The sequence below is a fragment of the Rhinopithecus bieti genome, unplaced genomic scaffold (genome assembly GCF_001698545.2).
Source record: "Rhinopithecus bieti isolate Rb0 unplaced genomic scaffold, ASM169854v2 scaffold_641, whole genome shotgun sequence".
NCBI classification, from domain to species: Eukaryota; Metazoa; Chordata; class Mammalia; order Primates; family Cercopithecidae; genus Rhinopithecus; species Rhinopithecus bieti.
The window spans coordinates 1,287,370-1,307,197 of NW_016803417.1; the positions used below are offsets into that span (position 1 = coordinate 1,287,370).

At 41.5% G+C, this 19,828-nt stretch overlaps 1 protein-coding gene across 6 annotated transcripts in view; it reads right to left on the reverse strand.

Moving 5' to 3' along the window:
- CFAP61 (cilia and flagella associated protein 61) overlaps positions 1–19,828 on the reverse strand; it is a 296,096-nt gene that overhangs the window by 264,949 nt on the left and 11,319 nt on the right. For all 6 annotated transcript variants that reach the window (XM_017883237.1, XM_017883229.1, XM_017883246.1 and 3 more), the window contains exons 3-6: positions 11,310–11,460; positions 8,270–8,346; positions 7,392–7,459; positions 7,032–7,158 (exon numbers count right to left, since the gene is read on the reverse strand). In XM_017883237.1, coding sequence (XP_017738726.1) covers positions 7,032–7,158; positions 7,392–7,459; positions 8,270–8,346; positions 11,310–11,460 — 423 coding nt within the window. The remainder of the gene's footprint in view (positions 1–7,031; positions 7,159–7,391; positions 7,460–8,269; positions 8,347–11,309; positions 11,461–19,828) is intronic.

The following is a 19,828-nucleotide window of genomic DNA, read 5'->3' on the forward strand; positions in this document are numbered from 1 at the left end:
TCTTTACCATGAACACTGTCTCAGTGTGGGGTAGGAGAACCTAAGATCAGCACCAACTAGATTGTTCTTTGACTTCAGGTATGCAAAACCAAGCACCTTTTTTCTTTCTAAGATCTCTTGTGACCTCTAGTGGTCTTCTTTAAGAAAATCAAATCTATCATTTCTAAACCCCATACAGTATTCGTGCTGTAGAACTTCAAAATGGGTTTTGGAGTCATTCAGCTTCTAGTCCTTGGAAAATGTCGTGATTTTAAAAATTATGAAGGGTTTTAAGCTCAAATTTGTCATGTGCTTTTCAAAGCACATCTGATCTAAACGTCCATCCTGGGATAGTATGGCTCCAGCTGGATCGTCAACCAAGGTCTACTTACTGGGTCACTTACCAATCTTACTCATGAAGATTGTTGGGGAAAATCTGTCATTGCTCTACCCCTTCTTTTGGAATGCTTTAGGATATTCACAACAAACATCAGAATGTTTATTCATATGAAATTGCTCAGAAGTCAAGTTTAAGTGGATTTCTAAAAAGCATGACATGAGACTATCAAATGCTTCACGAAAATGATTGTCTTAAGAGTTAAAACTTTGTAATTACAAACCACCAGTCTTAAATCTTAAAGAATGTTTTTTTCATCTATTTTATTTTCTAATTTCAATAGTTTTGGGAATACGGGTGGTTTTTAGTTACATGGATGAGTTCCTTAATAGTGAATTCTGAGATTTTAGTGCACCCATCACCTGAGCAGTGTACCCTATACCCAATAGGTTGGATTTTATTACTCACCCCCTCCCAACCTCCCCCTTCCCAGTACCCACAGTCCACTATGTCACTCTGTATGCCTTTGTGTCCTCATAGCTTAGCTCCCACTTACAAGTGAGAACATACGGTATTTGGTTTTCCATTCCTGAGTTACTTCACTTAGAATAATGGCCTTCAGCTTCATCCAAGGTGCTATAAAAGACACTATTTTGTTCATTTTTATGGCTGAGTAGTATTCCATGGGGTATAAATATCATATTTTATTTATTCACTCATTGGTTGATGGGCACTTAGGTTGGTTTCATATCCTTGCAATTGTAAATTGTGCTGCTATAAGCATGTGTGTGCATGTATCTTTTTCATATAATGACTTATTTTCCTTTGGGTAGATTCCCAGTAGTGGGATTGCTGGATCGAGTGGTAGCTCTACTTTTAGCTCTTTAAGGAATCTCCATACTGTTTTCCATAGTGATTGTACTAATTTACATTCCCACCAGCAGTGTAAAAGTGTTCCTTTTCACCACATCCATACCAGAATCTGTTGGTTTTTGACTTTCAAATTGTGGCCATTCTTGCAGGAGTAAGGCAGTATCTCATTATGGTTTAATTTGCATTTCTCTGATGATTAGTGATTTTTCATCTATTTTAAAAAGCAACAAGGTTGAGCAAATTTAATCAACCATTGTTATCAACAAAGAAGCAATACTCCACTAAGGAAACTTTAGTTATTTCACAACACTGTTTGAAAGCACATAATCCTTTCCTTGGCCAAGTCTCCTCCCAGCCCCAGGCGGCCTTGAAAAAGACAGGTTTCCCCCCAGAAAAAGAGCATGCCAATAGTTTCTAAATCTAAACATCTCAAATCCACCATGGATGATTAATTAAGCCCACTGCAGATTTTAAAGGTATGTCCAGAAGTAGCCGTGCTTTATTTCAGATAGTATGAAAAGTACAAAACAGTAACTTCATTAATTACTGTCTGAGTAGACAGGCAGATTACAGCATAATTTTCCACATGCATAAATCAAAGAAACGGGACAGGGGATTACAGCGTTAATTCATTGGTTTTGAATGTGTCACTAGCCAAATGGCCGAAGGATAATTACATCCCCAAACCCTTCACTGGTTCAGTGTCTTAAGAATTGTGGGCGGGGTGCAGTGGCTCACGCCTGTAATCCCAGCACTTTGGAAGGCCGAGACGGGCAGATCACAGGTCAGGAGATCGAGACCATCTTGGCTAACAGGGTGAAACCCCGTCTCTACTAAAAAACACAAAAACTAGCCGGGCGTGGTGGCGGGCACCTGTAATCTCAGCTACTCAGGAGGCTGAGGCAGGAGAATGCCCTGAACCTGGGAGGGGGAGCTTGCAGTGAGCGGAGATCGCGCCACTGCACTCCAGCCTGGGCAACAGCGAGACTCCGTCTCAAAAAAAAAAAAAAAAAAAAAAAGAATTGTATTCTTCACCATTAACTATCAGTGCAAGTAACTATCGTTGCAACGGATGTCAAAAAACACGTGAGGGAAATAAGAGAAAGGAGGTGGCCTAAGAGCCACACAGCCATGCCTGTTTGACTTCTGTAAAGTCTCCATTTTTCTAGCGTTGTTAAGGAGGGAGGTAGTCCACACAACTGCATTCTCCAGATACATGAAATCCTGTGCCTGCAAGTATCAAAACTTGAATCTGAACATGTGGATCGAGGGCTTTCTAAAATGTGCCACACCTCTCTACCTTCTGCAGGCAAAGGCACTGTCATACAATTCATTTCCACATGAATTCCCTACTGTCCATTTATCTGCTTACAAACATCCCTTCCTCACTGCAAAGTATCCACTGTCACCTCTTCGCTATCATTCCTCTTGTGCTTTGCTTCTGTCAGATTTTCTGTGGGCACACCATCGGGGGCGTATGTGCAAGACCTCAGGTTAAGGTATCCAGGTTTACTTCAAGTTTTGTGAGCCTTGTCCACTGAAGGTCATAGTCCATAGCACTCAAGTTTTCAAGAGAAGAAAGGAAGAGAAGGAGGAAGCGGGGAAGGAAAGGAGGGAGAAAGGGAGACCAAACCACAACCATCTGTTACTAAATGCTTACTGTGAGCCAGGCACTGGGCTGAGCACATCCCACACCTTTTCTCCTGCACCCTGCATCCTGAGTGACAAGTAGGGTATTAGAGAGTAAATTAACAGACAATACCTTACTAAAAAGTGAAAGGAATAGGGAATTTTTGGATGGGTTGTTTCTATACATGTCATTTTCAGTGTTGGATTTATATACAAGTTTTCTATTACGATAATGCCTTGCTGAATAACTAAGTTGAAAGTACTTAAGCCCTACATACCTCCAGAAAATGATAATTCCCAAGATAAAAATCGGGTATCCTGACTAAAACTTAAGAAAATACTTTCAGAAATTTGCTTCTGTCAGTTGTAACTAACTCATATCTATCCCCTGCCTAATCCTTTGAAATTGTCTAGAATTGCCTACTTTGTAGGAACATGTTTAATCATCCAGTAGGATGTTAGCTTAACTGGAAATTACTTTAGATTCAAGTATTTTATTCATTTAAAATGGAACCTATAAAAGGCACTCAAACTCTCACACATTTAGACAAATGCAATTTAAAGCAACAAAATACTATTTTGACCTAACAGATGGGGAAACTCTTTTTTTCTTCTTCTTCTTCTTTTTTTTTAGACAGTCTCGCTCTGTCGCCAGGCAGAGAAAAAGGAGAAAAAGAGCAAATCAGGCTGTGGGTTGGGAAGAGGCCAATGTCTGGGCAGGAGGGCCCCTCCCTCTCATCCAAAGTTCTTCTGATTTTCTTTAATAGATATGGAAGCATCCAAGTTATCTATTTTTTCTTAAATGAGTTTTGGTAATTTGTGTTTTTCAAGGAATTGGCCCATTTTTATCTAAATTGTTGGATTTATTGACATTGAGTTATTTGTAGTGTCCCCGTATTAATCTTTTAATCCCTGTAGGATCTGTAGTGATATCACCTCTTTCATTCCTGAAACTGGCAATTTGTCTTTTTTCTTGGTCAGTTTGGCTGGAAGTATCAGTTTTATTCATCCTATCTGTGCCTTTTAAATTGCCAAATCTAATGGCTTCTCTTTTACTCAAATAATTTCATTTCCCTGCATCTTTTGCCACTTTTTGAGTCTTAATTTCTTCTATATTCCTCTCCCTCTCTTCTAGTTTTCTTTCTTATTATTCATAGCTTGTTTTCATTTTTCAAAGTTCTGCCCTGGTTGGTCCTATGCTTTTTCACAGTACAATCTCCCCCTCAACAAGACAATCTCCTTCATTTTCATGATCTCCCCACTTATCGACAAACTGACAACTCACAAATGTGTATCTCAAACTTGGCTTTTCCCTCTATTTCGATTTCCAACCTTCTCCTGTCCATTTAAATCTATTATTTCTACTTTCAGTTAATAAAATCACCATTTCCCCTAAACTTGAAAACCCTGAATTACCATTAACTCCTCATCCCTCAACTCCCCCATCCAACTGTAACCAAGTCCTACTCTCTAACATGTCTCTCTGTATCTATGCACCTGACCTGATCCTTTCCCCACCATGTAAACCAAAAATAAAATTCTAAGCCCCCCAAACCAATTGAATGGACTCCTCCTCTCAGCCAAGGGTATTCCAACATAAACCTGAAATACCAGTTCAGCCCATGATGGGAATGGGTGGTCGGTCATGCCTCATTATACTTTCCCTTTGCCATTAAGGCACAGCTGACCAGGATTAACATGAAAACAGAGACCTTAAGAATGACAGAACAGACTCTTTGTAGGAATAAGATACCAACATGACAGCAGGGCAGACCCTGAAATAAACTGAAGTATTTTACCCCAAAATATATTTCTTTGACATATTTTGAAAAGGCCCTGTAAAGCTGTCTCTTCTGGGAAAATTCTGCATTCTGTGGTGAATCCCCTTCCCTTTCCAGGCATTTTTTCCTGATCCAAGAGAGAATTAACTAAGAGTCAGGCATATTTTTAAGTTCGATAAAAAATATTTACAATCTATTCTCTCTGAAGCCTGCTACCTAGAGGCCTCATCGACACAATAAGAACCTTGGTCTCCACAACCCCTGTCTTAACCCAGACACTCCCTGGTATTGATTCCAGGTCTTTAGATAAACCCTTTCAACCAACTGCCAATCAGAAAATCTTTGAATCTGCCTATGACCTGGAAGGCCCTTCCCTGCTTTGAGTTGTCCTGTCTTTCCAGACTGAACCAATGCACATCTTGTGTCTACTGATTTGTGTCTTATATCTCCCCAAAATGTATAAAACCTTCAGGCATAAGTTCTCAGGACCTCGTGCGGCTGTCGCAAAGCCCTGGTCACTTGTATTTGGCTCAGAATAAATCTCTTCAAACATTTTACCGAGTTTGACTCTTTTTGTCAACAACCTGGATCTCTGTGACCTGTCGCTGCTAGAATTCCAGCCCGTGTCATGATCTCCATGATCTTGGTTTCTATCTCCATCTGATTCCTATCTCTATGGATGCTTTTCACCCATTTTGTACATCATAAAAGTGTAATCAGCAGTACTGTATATACTTTTTGTTTCTAAGTCTGCCTTCACTCAGCATAAACCTTCCGAGATTGATTCACGCTACTATATGTAAACGGTTCATTCCATTGAATTGCTGAGTAGCATCCACTGTATAGATGTACCACAGTTTGTAAGAGTAAACAACATTTACTGATGGATGGACAATTAGAGGTTTTTTTTTGGGGGCGGGGGAGAGGTTGTAATGAAGCTGTCTTCATCTCTCTCTGTGCACCCTGCTTCTCAGCTACCAACGTGACAGTTAACTGAAGTGAGTCTCTCCCCACCACTTAACTCTAAGGCCCTTTGTCATAATAATATTTAATATTTCCTGGGCCCTTACATGTGGCAGGAAGTGTGCTATGTGCTTGACATTCATTAGCTCACAATCATCACAATCTTGTGCTGTAGACAATAGGCTTACACCCACTGACAGAGGGAACTTACACCCCCACAGAGGCCACTTTCCTTTTGTAAGTTAACCCACCTGGTAAGCAGGAGAGCCAAGATCAGAATCCACATCTATCTGACGCCAGCATTGCAAACTCTTAACAACTGCTACATGCCTGGTAAATGACAGGCTCTTACTTTTATAAAGTTTTTAAAACTTTTAAAATACTTTTCTAAAGAAAGTCAGCATTCCTCAAACACAGCAATGGCTGATCCTAAAAGATACAATTTATTCTTCACTGATAAGCCAAGCAACCACCCCTGTGAGATGATTTCATAATGCACTCTTATTTCTAACAGCTACTTTACATCGCTCATGGTTGTGTGAGTCAGAACTCTGGCAGGGCTCAGCTGGGCATCCTCACTTGGGTCTTTCATGTGGCTCCAATCAGAGGTCAGCTGTGCTGTAGATATATGGGGCTCTCCTGGGCTGGGCGTCCACAATGGCTCGCTCACACAGTGGGCAGTGGAAGCTAACTGTCAGCAGGAGCCCAGCTGGGGCTGTCAACCACCCCTCCCTTGTACACACGTGGCTTCTCCAGACTTCTTACATACAGCTGGCTTCCTCCAGAGCAAGATTCCTGAGAGTGCCAGGCAGAAGCTTTCCAGCCTCACAAGTCCCAGAGCACCCCTTTGGCCATGGTCTACTGGTCAAAGTAGTCACAACCCACCCAGCTCCAGGAAGAGAGGATGGAACCCCCAAGGCTTGAAGAGAGGAATGGCAAGGTCACATCAAATAAGAGCCTGCGGGGTGAAAGGTGGTATGGCAGCCATCTTTGGAAAACACTGCCACAGCCATCTCCCTAAAACTGCTGAACTTGGGGCACCTGATGGTAGAGACCTTCAACTTGGAAAACCCCTCTTTGGGGTCAACAGCATCCTCACTCACTGAATGTCAGAAAATAGTTGGGTTTTACCAGGAAAACTGAATAGGCAGGTTCATTTTCAAGCTTGTTTTATTTGGAAGTTATCTTACTGGTGTGGGACCTAGGATTGTATGTTTTCAGAAACCCCTAAGGAGTCAATGCACAATGTTATAGCCACATAGAACGAAATGAGTATCATCAGATAGTCCTGCAAATAATGTCATTAAGGGGAACTGTAAAGATATCCAAATGAAGTAATGTTTATGGGTATTGTAAAAAATTTTTATCTAAGCAATGGTCACTTAGCATTGGTAGTTTAAAGAGTCTTGGGAAGATGACTGTCCCAGTGAAGCAAGCTTAGGTCACACAAGGCATGACTCCAACTGTACCTGGCTTTGCGAATGTGCAGCTGAGGATAGTGGCTGTGCCTGTGACATATATGCACTGCAAAGTCTTCCTCATATGTCAGACATGGAATGTTCCCCACTTGGTCAAAAACAGTTACGAGAGTTGAGCCTAAATCACAGAGATAAAGAAACATGTCCTTATTTATCAAGAAATAAATTTGGGATGTCAGAACAAAATGTAGTTTCCATTCTAAATTGTGCTTTAATTGTTCTAATCAAATATGCACATGATACATTCAGGACCTGGAGACCATTTTTATTTCTCATTCCCCAAAGCACCATTCTGGGAGTGAATTTTCAGTGTTTGCTACTGGGGACCAGAGGTGGTTGGGCGGGCCTTACCTAGGCTCATGTAGGACGGCACGATGAGAAATATGAAATGCAGCTCTGGCACTACCTTATACACGGTTCTGGTGAGGAAAGAGAGGGTGGGCTGGTGTTAATAACAAAGCAATCCCATCAGCTGGCACTTTATGAAGACAAATGTTGTCGCTAAAAAGGTGAGGTGCTCCTAAATCCACATGGGCTCCTTTGTTCCCCACCTGCAATGGCAAGGACAGCCTCAAGGCAATTTCTTTTTCTTCTCTACTTTTCCTTGGGTTCTAAAGGGCCCCTTTTCGATCTGTCCCATGGAGGCAGAGAGAATAAAGGGTGCCATGTTCATATGGCACACCAGATTTCTGCTAATATTAACCTTTGACCTGGCATCTGGACGGTCTGGTGTGACATTACACAGTGACTTGAAAGCTGCGGTCACCACCCCCAAATGTCTGTGCAGGCTGTCAGAGGCTGTCAGAGACACGTCGCCATGACTCGGTAGCCCTGCTGGTCATTTTCCATGCATCCTCTTATTCAGGATGCTTTGAAGTCTGTCATGTTAATAAACATTTCTAAGGATAAGATGAAGAAAAGCAGTTTTTAGAACTGTCCAAGCTTGTGACACTTAACTCTTCTCCTACTCCCCTCACCCCAAATCCATTTCTTTAAATGACTGTACTACCAGTGTGCCTCAAATGATATCAGCGTGCAGAATGGACAATAGATTCAAAGAATTATCTTCTTTCAGAAATATTATTGCTATTCAAAGTAAATATTTTAATATAGCCACAAATTACAACCAAATTAAACATCCCAAAGAATTTCATGTCTTTTAAAAACTATTTCAAAACTATCCACACAGTCTCTTTCATGTTCACCACTGCACCGCCCCATCCACTCACCGAAGAATCTCTTTGCAACAGCCAACAGAATACTCATCCACAGCCACAAAGAGGTGCATGAACAACGTATTCAGGGGCTGCAGAAGAAAAGAGAACACGGATTAAAGGCTGAGTCAGCATTCGGGCTAGGTCAGAGCAGGGTTGGAGGAGGGTTTTGGGGCATCCACAGACACAGAACAGCCCGGCATTTATGGTTGATATTTTATGTCTAAGTGATGCAACACCCAGGTGGCATTTGAGCTGTCTCACTGACTCTGTTTGCCGCCTTCTGTCCTCCTCGCTCAGAATTATTCAAGGAAACAGGGATTGTAAATGAGTCCAGAGCGCCCGCCCTTCCTTCAGCCCTCACGAATGAGCTGTGGGCAGGGAAGAGCCTGCAGGGGAGTGAAATCGATTATTAACTCAGTAGTCTTGTCCTCAGGGGTGTCTATGCCAAGTGAAAGACAATCACCCTTTTCCCGGCGCTCTTGAGTCAGCAGCTGCTGCTCTATTCATGTGACAGGAGGGAGAGATTCTCTTATGAATTTGAAAAATGGAAGGCAGATGCCACGTTCAGAATCCATTGGCTTGTTTTGTTCAACATTCCCAGAGTCAGAATCAAATATTACTCTTGGGATCCAGAAAACCTGGGAGCTGAAAACTCACAGTAGTAAGATTCTAACATGACTTTCCAGTTAAATCTTCCAAGTTTTAAAAGAGCTTTGTCTCTTCCTGCTGCAGATTTTTAAAGTGGCCTAAATAATGAGTAAGTGGTTCAAACATCCACACATTGGTCCACTCAACTCGGTACCTCTGTGCTTATGAACAAATCTTCAAATTCTGGAAATAGTGCAGATGTGGACTGGTTGACTGGCAAGGGTAGTGCTGGCACCTATATCAGGACAGCACGGGTGCTGCCTGGGTTTCTTGTTTTTTGAGTAACTTTCTAGACAGCTTTGTGGGACCAATGGCACTTCTGTGTGCCTTTCCCCCATTTCTGTTGGATGGTGTGTGACTCAGAAGCACTCGGAAAGAATTGTATGGTCCCTAAAAGCGCAAGAGGAAAACCATGTTTTGATTCATGAGCTTGAAAACTCCCAAAAGGCAAACAATACAAACCCCAAAAGTCCAGATAACGATGACGACGACATGATTTTAAGCACTTGCTGTGTATTCACTCATTTAATCCCACAATAATCTCACTCAACATCTGCCTTACATTCTGAATAGGACTAGCCTCAGGAGCACATGGCTTATTATTTGCTTGATTTGTCTCCCAAATTCTCTCTTCCATCATAAATATTACAACGCAAGATTTATTCTTTAGCTTTAAGATAAAAATCATTACTTCAGCTGCAAATACCCCTGGGATAGGTATTACATTAAACCTTAAGACTCTATATACTGGTGACATCCAGCAGAAAAGTAATCCAAGCCACAAATGTCATTTCAAATTTTCTAGTAGACACATTAAAAAAGAATAAAAGGTGAATTAATGTTTAATATTTAATTTAATATTTAACCTAATATATTCAAAATAGTACCATTTTAACCAGCAATCATTATAAAAATCATTAATGAGATATTATACACTCTTTGTTTTCTACTAAGTATTTGAAATCTGGCATATTTCATACTTATGGAACACCTCAATTCAGACTAGCTACATTTCAAGTGTTCATTAGTTACATAAAGCTGGTGGCAACTACATTGGACAGCCCAGCTCTATGCTGTCATAGAAGATAGTTTGAAAAGAAACAAAAGCGACATGTGTTTATGAGTAAGAGTGTTAATTTATAATTTTCAGAAAGGTAAAATCATAACCCTAATGCAAATATAAAATAAACATCTATCAGAGGTTTATTCAACTTCAACTTATCAATTAATGAGGCAACCAGTGAGATGATAAAAATGATTCTTTGCACTTGAAGAGCTGGATACTTCAGGTGATTTACTAGGAAAAGGAAAGAATAAAATTGCCGCATTAGATACCAAATAGGTCACATCCATAACCATAATAAACCATAACCTTTGAGGTTGCCTCTTTCCAGACAGGAATTCTTTACATCCTAATGGACAAAAATCTACAGGCTAATCGCCATTCCTACACTATTGTAAAACAGGCTAGTCAACCAAAGGTGCAAGCATTGGACTGAAATAATCTTTTTGGTCTATTTCCAAGTTTGGGATAATTTTTCTGACAACAGTCCTTGGGTATACAGGGTGGCAGGGTAGGAGAGAGCACAAAAGATGAGGGGAAGGCACCATCTAGTGAAATAAATGCTGAATAATTTGCTTAGGGGTGGGTGTATGTGTGCACATTTAAACACGTGTACGGGGGGTGAATTCACCCACACACTCATTTGGCATTCCCTTTTCTTCTGACATGAGGGCTCTGGGGACATGCTGCAGAATTCCACCATAAGGCAAGGGTGCTGCCCAGAGTTGCAGCCTCTGGCACTCCACAAAAACCGGGGCCTGTCTCTAGTCTGGCTCTGGCAGGTTGCATGTAGGGAAAGCTCAGGATTTGGCACCAGGTACCCGGCCAGACTCCTGGGAACCACTAACCTAGCTTCTGTTGGCCAACAAGTTGTCATGTGCCGGCAGCTAGAAGACATTACATAAGCCAAGGTTCACGAGGGCATTTTGAAAATTATAGAATGTGACAGAAGTCTGAGGCTCTGCTGTCATGATTACAAGGGCAAGTATGTAGATGGCAGGTGCTCTCCTAACATATCAATGACCTTGGACACTGACGCCTGGAGAACAACATGAGACCTGGAAGCACACGTTTGACACTTGCACTAATTCCTCCCCTGCCCTCATTAGTGGAGCATGATCCAGGCCTTGCCAGCAGCTAGCCAACTTGGCAACTCCCTGCCCTTTCCTATCCCTTCTGGTACTACTCTCAGCCCTTTTCCTCCCCACCAGCTACCTTCACTTTTAAGTGTCATGATGTCATACACTGTTCAGTCCAAAACTTGGAAAGACATAATTACAAACACAGGACTCCCCCTCAAGATTCAGGGTGTTCTAATAAGCATTGTATGTGATTTCTTACTGTGCATGGGATGTCACTGTCGAGCTCCCGGAACACTGACACCCAGTCGTCCTGCTTGGCAACATTCCAGTTGGGGTAGTCCAGGAAGGTGGCCTGGGCCATGATCTCCTCCTTGTCATTGCAGAGGGTAACAGCAAGGTTTGCCTTTTCTCTGCAGAAATGATTAAAATTGCAAACATGAATAAGATTACATACAGTGAGGTGAGGACATATCATTTTTTCCCCTCTGGCTACTGGAGCTCAGCAGCCATTGCATGAGGGCTGATAATGTTTGGAAAAGGTGGGAGTGATATTGCAGCCACTTTGGGGTACATCGTTCAGGACAAGTGGTGCTGTCAATTAAACTTGTATTCAAAATGGCATTTCATGAGAAAGGTATTACATTTATGATATTGAGTATCTACTATCTTTCCCTTGGAGATTGGCTAGGAAGATATTTGACTACACAGTTTTCCCCATCCTCTCCATGTTGCCAATACCACTGTGTTTGACCTAAACATCTGCAGTTAGGGTGGCCAAGTGTCCCTCTTTGCCCAGGACTGGGAGTGCCCAAGATATAAGACTTTTATGGCTTAAAAAAATGAAAGTCCTGGGCAAACTCGGATGAATGGGTCACCTATACACAGTGGTAAAGCTAACAGTTTAGCTCCATCTCAGTTAGCATTCTCAAGCAATTCCTCCAAACTGTGAGTCCATGTCCCTGGGCTTACTGATTCATTCATATGGAATCTGGGAATCTGGATTATCGTCTGACCCAGCTGCAGAAATGGGGACTCTCAGCGGTCTTGCTTAAGCTAAGGTAACCCAGTGAGTTAATAAAGCGAAGAAAGGAGAAGCAGGCCTTCCAGTCTTATTCTGGTGGTTGTCTCAGAGGGACTATCTTGACAATCCCTCCCAACTGCTACCCTGTCTTGTGGCCCATCAAGGCAGCAAGACTTAAAGGCACTTAAAGGCAGCATATAGTTTACCATCCCAAGAACCATTTGTGCATAAATTTAAATGTATTTTTTACTTTCTTAGTGAAATAAAATCTACTGGCATCTTAAGTTGGAGGAAGAAATAGTTAAACAGTCACTCAAAACACAAAGAAGGCAGCAGTTACCCATGTTCCCTCTTGAGGAGAACAGGAAGAAGCAAGCATGTAACTGGAGGAAGAGGCGAAGAGATGACAGGAGGACAGAAAGTGACATGGGCTTTCCAGCCATGTTTTTATCACAGAAGGAATACACTGTCAGTGCAGAAAGAATGAGAAAATCTAAGCAAGAAGAGAAAAAAATAATGTGGAAAATCAGTTTTAATCCCACCTTCCACAGATAACCAACTACTGTCAATACTTTGGTTTCTGTCTCTCCAGACTTATCTTTTCATGAGGGTAACTATATGTTGAAATGCACATCGTGTGTTTTTAAAACTGGAATCTGGCCAGGCACAGTGGCTCACACCTGTAATCCCAGCATTTTGGGAGGCCAAGGTGGGCAGATTACTTGAGGCCAGGAGTTCAAGACAGCCCGGCCAACATGGTGAAAACCCATCTCGACTAAAAATACAAAAATTAGCCGGGTGTCGTGGTACACGCCTGTAATCCCAGCTACTCGGGAGGCTGAGGCAGAGAATCGCTTGAACCCAGCAGGCAGAGGCTGCAGTGAGCCGAGGTCGCACCATTGCACTCCAGCCTGGACAACAGAGTGAGACTCCGTCTCAAAAATAATAATAATAAATAATAAAAAAAAAATGGAATCCCACAACCTATACTATTTGTAGCCTGCTTTATCTCACTTGACAGTGTGCCCTTTTACTAGAGCAGTTCACCAAATAGCAGTCTCTCACACACAGGCACTTCCTGTACTTTTTTCTTTAAATCAATTTACTTTGGGCTTAAAGTTTTAATAGGAAATATACATCACTACCATAAATGGAAAACCAGTATCTCTTGCTATAAATAGAAGGTAAAGGCCGGGCGCAGTGGCTCAAGCCTGTAATCCCAGCACTTCTGAAGGCTGAGGCAGGTAGATCACAAGGTCAAGAGATCGAGACCACTCTGGCCAACACGGTGAAACCCCACCTCTACTAAAAATACAAACATTAGCTGGGAGTGATGGCACACGCCTGCAGTCCCAGCTACTCGGGAGGCTGAGGCAGGAGAATGGCTTGAACCCAGGAGGTGGAGGTTGCAGCGAGCCAAGATCACGCCACTGCACTGCAGCCTGGTGACAGAGCAAGACTCTGTCTCAAAAGAAAAAAAAAAAAAAAGAAGAAGAAGAAGGTAACTATAAAAATAAAGATGTAACATTTAAAACAAAATTTTTTCCTGCATGTAGCAAGTGAAATCCCCCTGGGTACCACCAAATGTATGGACCTCTTTGGGAAACACTGTGCTGGGGATATCAATCTCAGTGCCTGCAGCCACTGTCCCTTCTCAGAGGAAGACACAGCAGCCACATATGATCACACTCCTCGGCCACAGGGGAATGAAACAGGGCTGCTCCTGGTCCAGGGGGCCCATACAAGCACTGGCTATCAAGGAAAGGAGGCAGTAGACTGTCCCAGGTTCCTAGAATACAGTATCCACACAGGGCTCTTTAGCACGGGGATGCAGCCCCAAAACTTCTCACTGAATCCTTCACTTCCGTGTACCTCTATCATCTCCCTCCAGCTCTTGGTCTTTTGGGCTCCTCTGCCCCAGACTCCCAGAGTCATGACCTATGGTCTCAAGCTGAGAGTGCTCCCTCTAAACCAGATGAGAAAATGCACCAGACGCCGTACACGTCAGCTCTGACGATAGTGGCGATGGTAGGGAGGAAGAAGTGGGCAAGAATTTGGGACAGCGCAGCCACCATCCCCTCAGGGAAGCAAAGAACAATGTGCTCCTGGAATCCAATTCTAACAAAATGCATTTATCCATAGGAACCTCAGGATGGCAGTTGGGTCCTATAGTACAATTAGCACAATACTATATACCACATAGACATTAAAGATTCAATATGCCTTTGTGGGTTGGCCTGGGAAGCCAGTCATGAATTACTTTGTTTCAATGGGAAAATGCACTACAGTTTACAAATAGCTGACTGTAAAAAGTAACTTTTGTAGCATTATCTTTTTATGTATATAATTTTTACTTCTTATTACCCCTTAGCCACTAGGTCCTCCATAGCACAGATAAAAATCACCATGGGAACAAAGGGAAAGAAGAGGATACACACACACACACACACACACACACACACACACACAACCATATATATATTTTTGACAGAGTCTTGCTCTGTCACCCAGGCTGGAGTGCAGTGGCGCGATCTCGGCTCACCACAACCTCCCCCTCTGGGGTTCAAGCGATTCTCCCACCTCAGCCTCCCGAGTAGCTGCGACTACAGGTGCCTGTCACCACGTCCTGCTAATTTTTGTATTTTTAGTAGAGACAAGGTTTCACCATGTTGGCCAGGATGGTCTCAATCTCTCTCTGTCTTTTTTTTTTTTTTTTTTTTTAATTATTGTTTTTGAGATGGAGTCTCGCTCTGTGGTCTCAATCTCTTGACTTCATGATCCACCCGCCTCAGCCTCCCAAAGTGCTGGGATTACAGGCATGAGCCACCGTGCCCGGCTGAGAAGGCATACTTTCAAATGTTGGATTTTAAACTCTTCTTTGTAATAAGCCAAATCCAAACTGAAGGAGCCCTATTAATACACATACACACACACATACAGGTATTTCATACAAAATGGAAATCAGAGCTCTTTTCATTGGAGCAATGCCTCATTTATTCAACTGCTTAGGAAATTTTCCCAGTATAGCCAAAACTTATTTTCTTTTTTTACAGTCAGATGTTATACAATTTTTTATAATATTTTAATGTGGTATAATTTACATGCAGTGAAATGATTTTGTGGGTACAATTTAACTAATTTTAGAAAATAAATACACCTTTGAATCATATCCACCCCCTCCACACATAAATCAATGTTTACATCATCACAAAAAGTTTCCTAATTTATCACCCAGTAAACAACCCATTAAAATAATGTGGACTGGTTACTGTCAAAGCATATTAGCTTTCCTGCTCTGAGCTTTATTTTTATTTTATTTTATTTTTTATTTATTATACTTTAAGTTCTGGGATACAAGTGCAGAACATACAGGTTTGTTACATAGGTACAAATGTGCCATGTTGGTTTGCTGTACCCATCAACCCGTCAACTACATTAGGTATTTCTCCTAATGTCATCCCTCCCCTAACCCCCACTCTGACAGGCCCCGGTGAGTAATTTGGATGTTGCACTCCCTGTCGTTTCATTGTTTAACTCATGGCCACTCACATGAGTGAGAACATGTGGAGTTGGTGTTTTGTTCTTTGATAGTTTGCTGAGAATTAGGATAGATTTCCAGGTCTTTACTCAAAATGTCCCTGCATACGCGCTCAGTTGAAACCTCATCTTTTTTCCATCCAACGGAGCTTGCACTATGTTAGAGTTCGCCATGGGTTGTGTATTGATGTGCCCAACATTTTCTTATATCCAGTCTATTATTAAAGGATATTTGGGGTTGGTTCCACAGTCTTTGCTATTGTGAATTGTGGTGTAATAATATACGTGTGCCATGATGTCTTTATAGGTAGAAATGCTTATACATCCTTTGGGTATTAATACTCCAAGTAATGGGGATGGCCTGGGGCAAATGGTATTCTAGTTCTAGCATCTGAGGAATTGCCACACTGTCTTCACCCAATGGTTGAAACTAATTTACACTCCACCAACAGTGTAAAAGCTTTCCTATTCTCACAATCCTTCTCCAGCATCTGTTGTTCCTGACTTTTTAATTGAGGCCTTTCTAACTGACGTGAGATTGGTATCTCATTGTGGTGGTTTGATTTGCATTTCTCTAATGACCAGTGATGATGAGCATTTTTATTCATGTCTGTGGCGGCATAAATGCCTTCTTTTGAGAAAGTGTTCTGTTCATAACCTTTGCCCAGTTTTGATGGGGTTGTTTTTTTTCTGGTAAATTTGTTTAAGTTCCTTGTACAAAAACTTATTTTGCTTTGTACTTGATGGAAATCTTAGTGAAACAGCACTTGCCTCTTCTGCTTGTTTTTTTTTTTTTTTTTTTTTTTTTTTTTTTTTGAGATGGGAGTCTTGCTGTGTCGCCCAGGCTGGAGTGCAGTGGTGCGATCTTGGCTCACTGCAAGCTCCACCTCCTGGGTTCACGCCATTCTCCTGCCTCAGACTCCCCAGCAGCTGGGACTACAGGCGCCCGCCACCATGCCAGGCTAATTTTTTGTATTCTTAGTAGAGACGGGGTTTCACCGTGTTAGCCAGGATGGTCTCGATCTCCTGACCCCGTGATCCCCCCGCCTTGGCCTCCCAAAGTGCAGGGATTAGAGGCTTGAGTCACCGCGCCCAGCCTTAGGTGAGATCAGTTTTATTTGTTCCTGTACTTCTGTAACTGAACAGGCAGCAATAAAACAAAACCAAACACACAGACCACAAAAGAACCACCTTTTTTTTTTTAAATGTCTATAAAATAAGTCATTAAGCCTTGTAGTTGACTTGGCCAAGGGACAGGAGTTGTCTAATATAAAAAAATGAAACATTGTGTGGGCTTAGTAGCAGCTGTTTTGGAAGCTTCAGGACATCAGTGAAAATTTAAATTTGCTTTTACTTCTGAAAATACACTGGCTTCTAAGATAGCTTGCAACCCTTTCAGTTATAAAGATCCCATTTTAACTTTTTTTTTTTTTCTTTTTTTAATGTTTGGGGTCTGAGCAAGGGGAAGGCTGGAGTTACTGAGATAGGAAAAGTGTGGGAAGAGTGGATTGAAGGCAGGTGAAGACCACGCTAGATTCAAGTGCCTACTAGGTATCCAAGGGTTGGCATTCACCAGGAAGCTGGATAAATGAATTTGGAATCCAGAAGGTTCTGTCACCGATGTCAGACTTTTTCACATTTGTATCATAAATTCACCCGGAATTAATTTTAAAATTTTCTACTACATGAGGTTGGTTATTATTTTCTTTTCCATGTGAACAACAAACTCTCCCAGCACCATTTATTGAGTGGCACATCCCTTCCCCACAAAGCCATCATCAAATTTTTATATAGGTATGGGTCTGTTTCTGGGATCTCTATCCTGGTCCATTTGTCTTTTGTCAATTTCCTGCAAATTACCACACTGCCCTGATTACTACACCTACAATGAATCTTCAGTTGGCAAGCCTCTCCACCTTATTTTTCTTCCTTCAGATTATCCTGAACCTTTGCTTTCCCATACAGATTTAGACTCATTAAGCTTGACAAATAATCTTGTTAGGATTTTGATGGGGGTGGAGGGAAACTGACTTTGTGATTTGAATCTTCCTGTCCAAAATGTAGTCTACCTCTTGAAATACCATAGTCCCCGCACTTCTCCGTGGTTTCATGGCCCACGGTTTCATAGTTAATTGCAGTCAACGGCAGTTAGAAAATACTGAATGGAAAATTCCAGAAATAAACAATCTATAAATTTATAATTGCATGCCATTCTGAGTAGCAAGATGAAATTACATGCCATTCCACCCCATCCTACCCAGGAATTGTCCAGCAGACCCACACTGTAGATGCTGCTACCCGTGAGTCACCTAGTATTAGATCTGATAACTGCACTCTGTTACCAGATCGACTGCCACTGCATCACAGTACTTTGGTTCAAAGTGCAAGAGTAGTGATGCTGGTAATTCAGATATGCTGAAGAGAAGCCGTAAAAGGCTTCCTTTACACGAAAAGGTGAAAATTCTCAACTTAATGAGGAAAAAATAAATTGTATGCTGAGGTTGCTAAGATCTAGGGTAAGAAGAAATCTTTAATCCATGACATTTTGAAAATGGAAAAAAAATTCATGCTAGTTGTCCTGTTGCACCTCAAACTACAAAAGTTATGGTCACAGTGCATAGCAAATGCTTAGTTAAGATGGAAAAGCCATTACATTTGTGGATGGAAGGCATGAACAAAAATGTGTTCTGACTAGTAACAATTGGATGTGGTACTATCCTCAGTTTCAGGCATCCACTGGGGGTCTTGGAATATATTTCTCTCAGATAAGGGAGGGGGGTGGCTACTGTATTTAGGCTTTCCTTAATGTCTTACTTTTTTTTTTTTTTTTTGAGACTGAGTCTCACTCTGTCCCCCTGGCTGGAGTGCAGTGGCGCGATCTCGGCTCACTGCAAGCTCCGCCTCCTGGGATCATGCCATTTTCCTGCCTCAGCCTCCTGAGTAGCTGGGACTACAGGTGCCCGCCACCGCACCCGGCTAATTTTTTTTGTATTTTTAGTAGAGACGACGTTTCACCGTGTTAGCCAGGATGGTCTCGATCTCCTGACCTTGTGATCCGCCCGCCTCGGCCTCCCAAAGTGCTGGGATTACAAGCGTGAGCCACCGCGCCCGGCCAATGTCTTTCAATAGTTGACGATTTACCCCATAATGAGCTTGGAGTTATTTTGTCAGTTTTATACTAGGTACTTTATATTCTTTGGCATGGGTGTAAATAGAAAAATGTTTTCTGTTCATTGTTAGTATATAAAATGCAATGGGTTTTGTTCAATGACTTTATAGCCAGGAATTTTAAACTTCTGTATTTATCCTAACTCATATTCCTTCCAATTTTCTAAGTAGAGAATATATCACCTGCAAAAAATGACAATTTGTTTCTTCCTTTCAAATCCTAGTACATTTTATTGCTTTTGCTCTCCCTTATTGCAATAGCTAGGATCTCATGACAACAGGCATCCTCATTTATTATGCAAGGATTGTTTTAATATTTTATCATTACATATGGTGTTTGTTAAAGGTCTTTACACATATGAGAATCATCGTATATTCTTATTTTGTTAAGAATTATTACTAAGAATATTGCATTTTATCACATGATTTTGTCTTTATTGAGAAGATTACATTTTCTCCTTTGTTAATTTGATGAATTAGACTAATCCATTTTCTAATATTAAACCAAACTTGAATACCATGATCAATTAATCATAATCATATCTTCTTAGTTCATTATTATATTCCTTTCCTATTTTCTTTTAGAATTTTTACATCCATGTTCATGAGCAAGGCATGAATGTTAATTTCATTTCTCTTTCTATGTGAGATTGGCCATTAACTTTCCTTTCTTGTACTGTCTTTGTCTTATTTTGATATTAACATTATGCTAGCCTCATAAAGTAAGCTAAAAAGTATTCTCTTTCTGCTTCCAAGAACTTGTATTTATTTGGGACATACCCAATCCCTGAATGTTTGTTAGGCCTGCTTGTAAAGGCAGTTGTGCCTACCATTGTATTGGTGGGAGGATTTAAAATTAACAATTCAATTTAATGGGTTTCTATCATTTCTTTTTTTCTTTTTTTTTTTTTTTTTTTTTGAGACAGAGTCTCGCTCTGTCGCCCAGGCTGGAGTGCAGTGGCACGATCTCCACTCACTGCAAGCTCCGCACCTCCCCCGCCCGGTTCACACCATTCTCCTGCCTCAGCCTCCCATGTAGCTGGGACTACAGG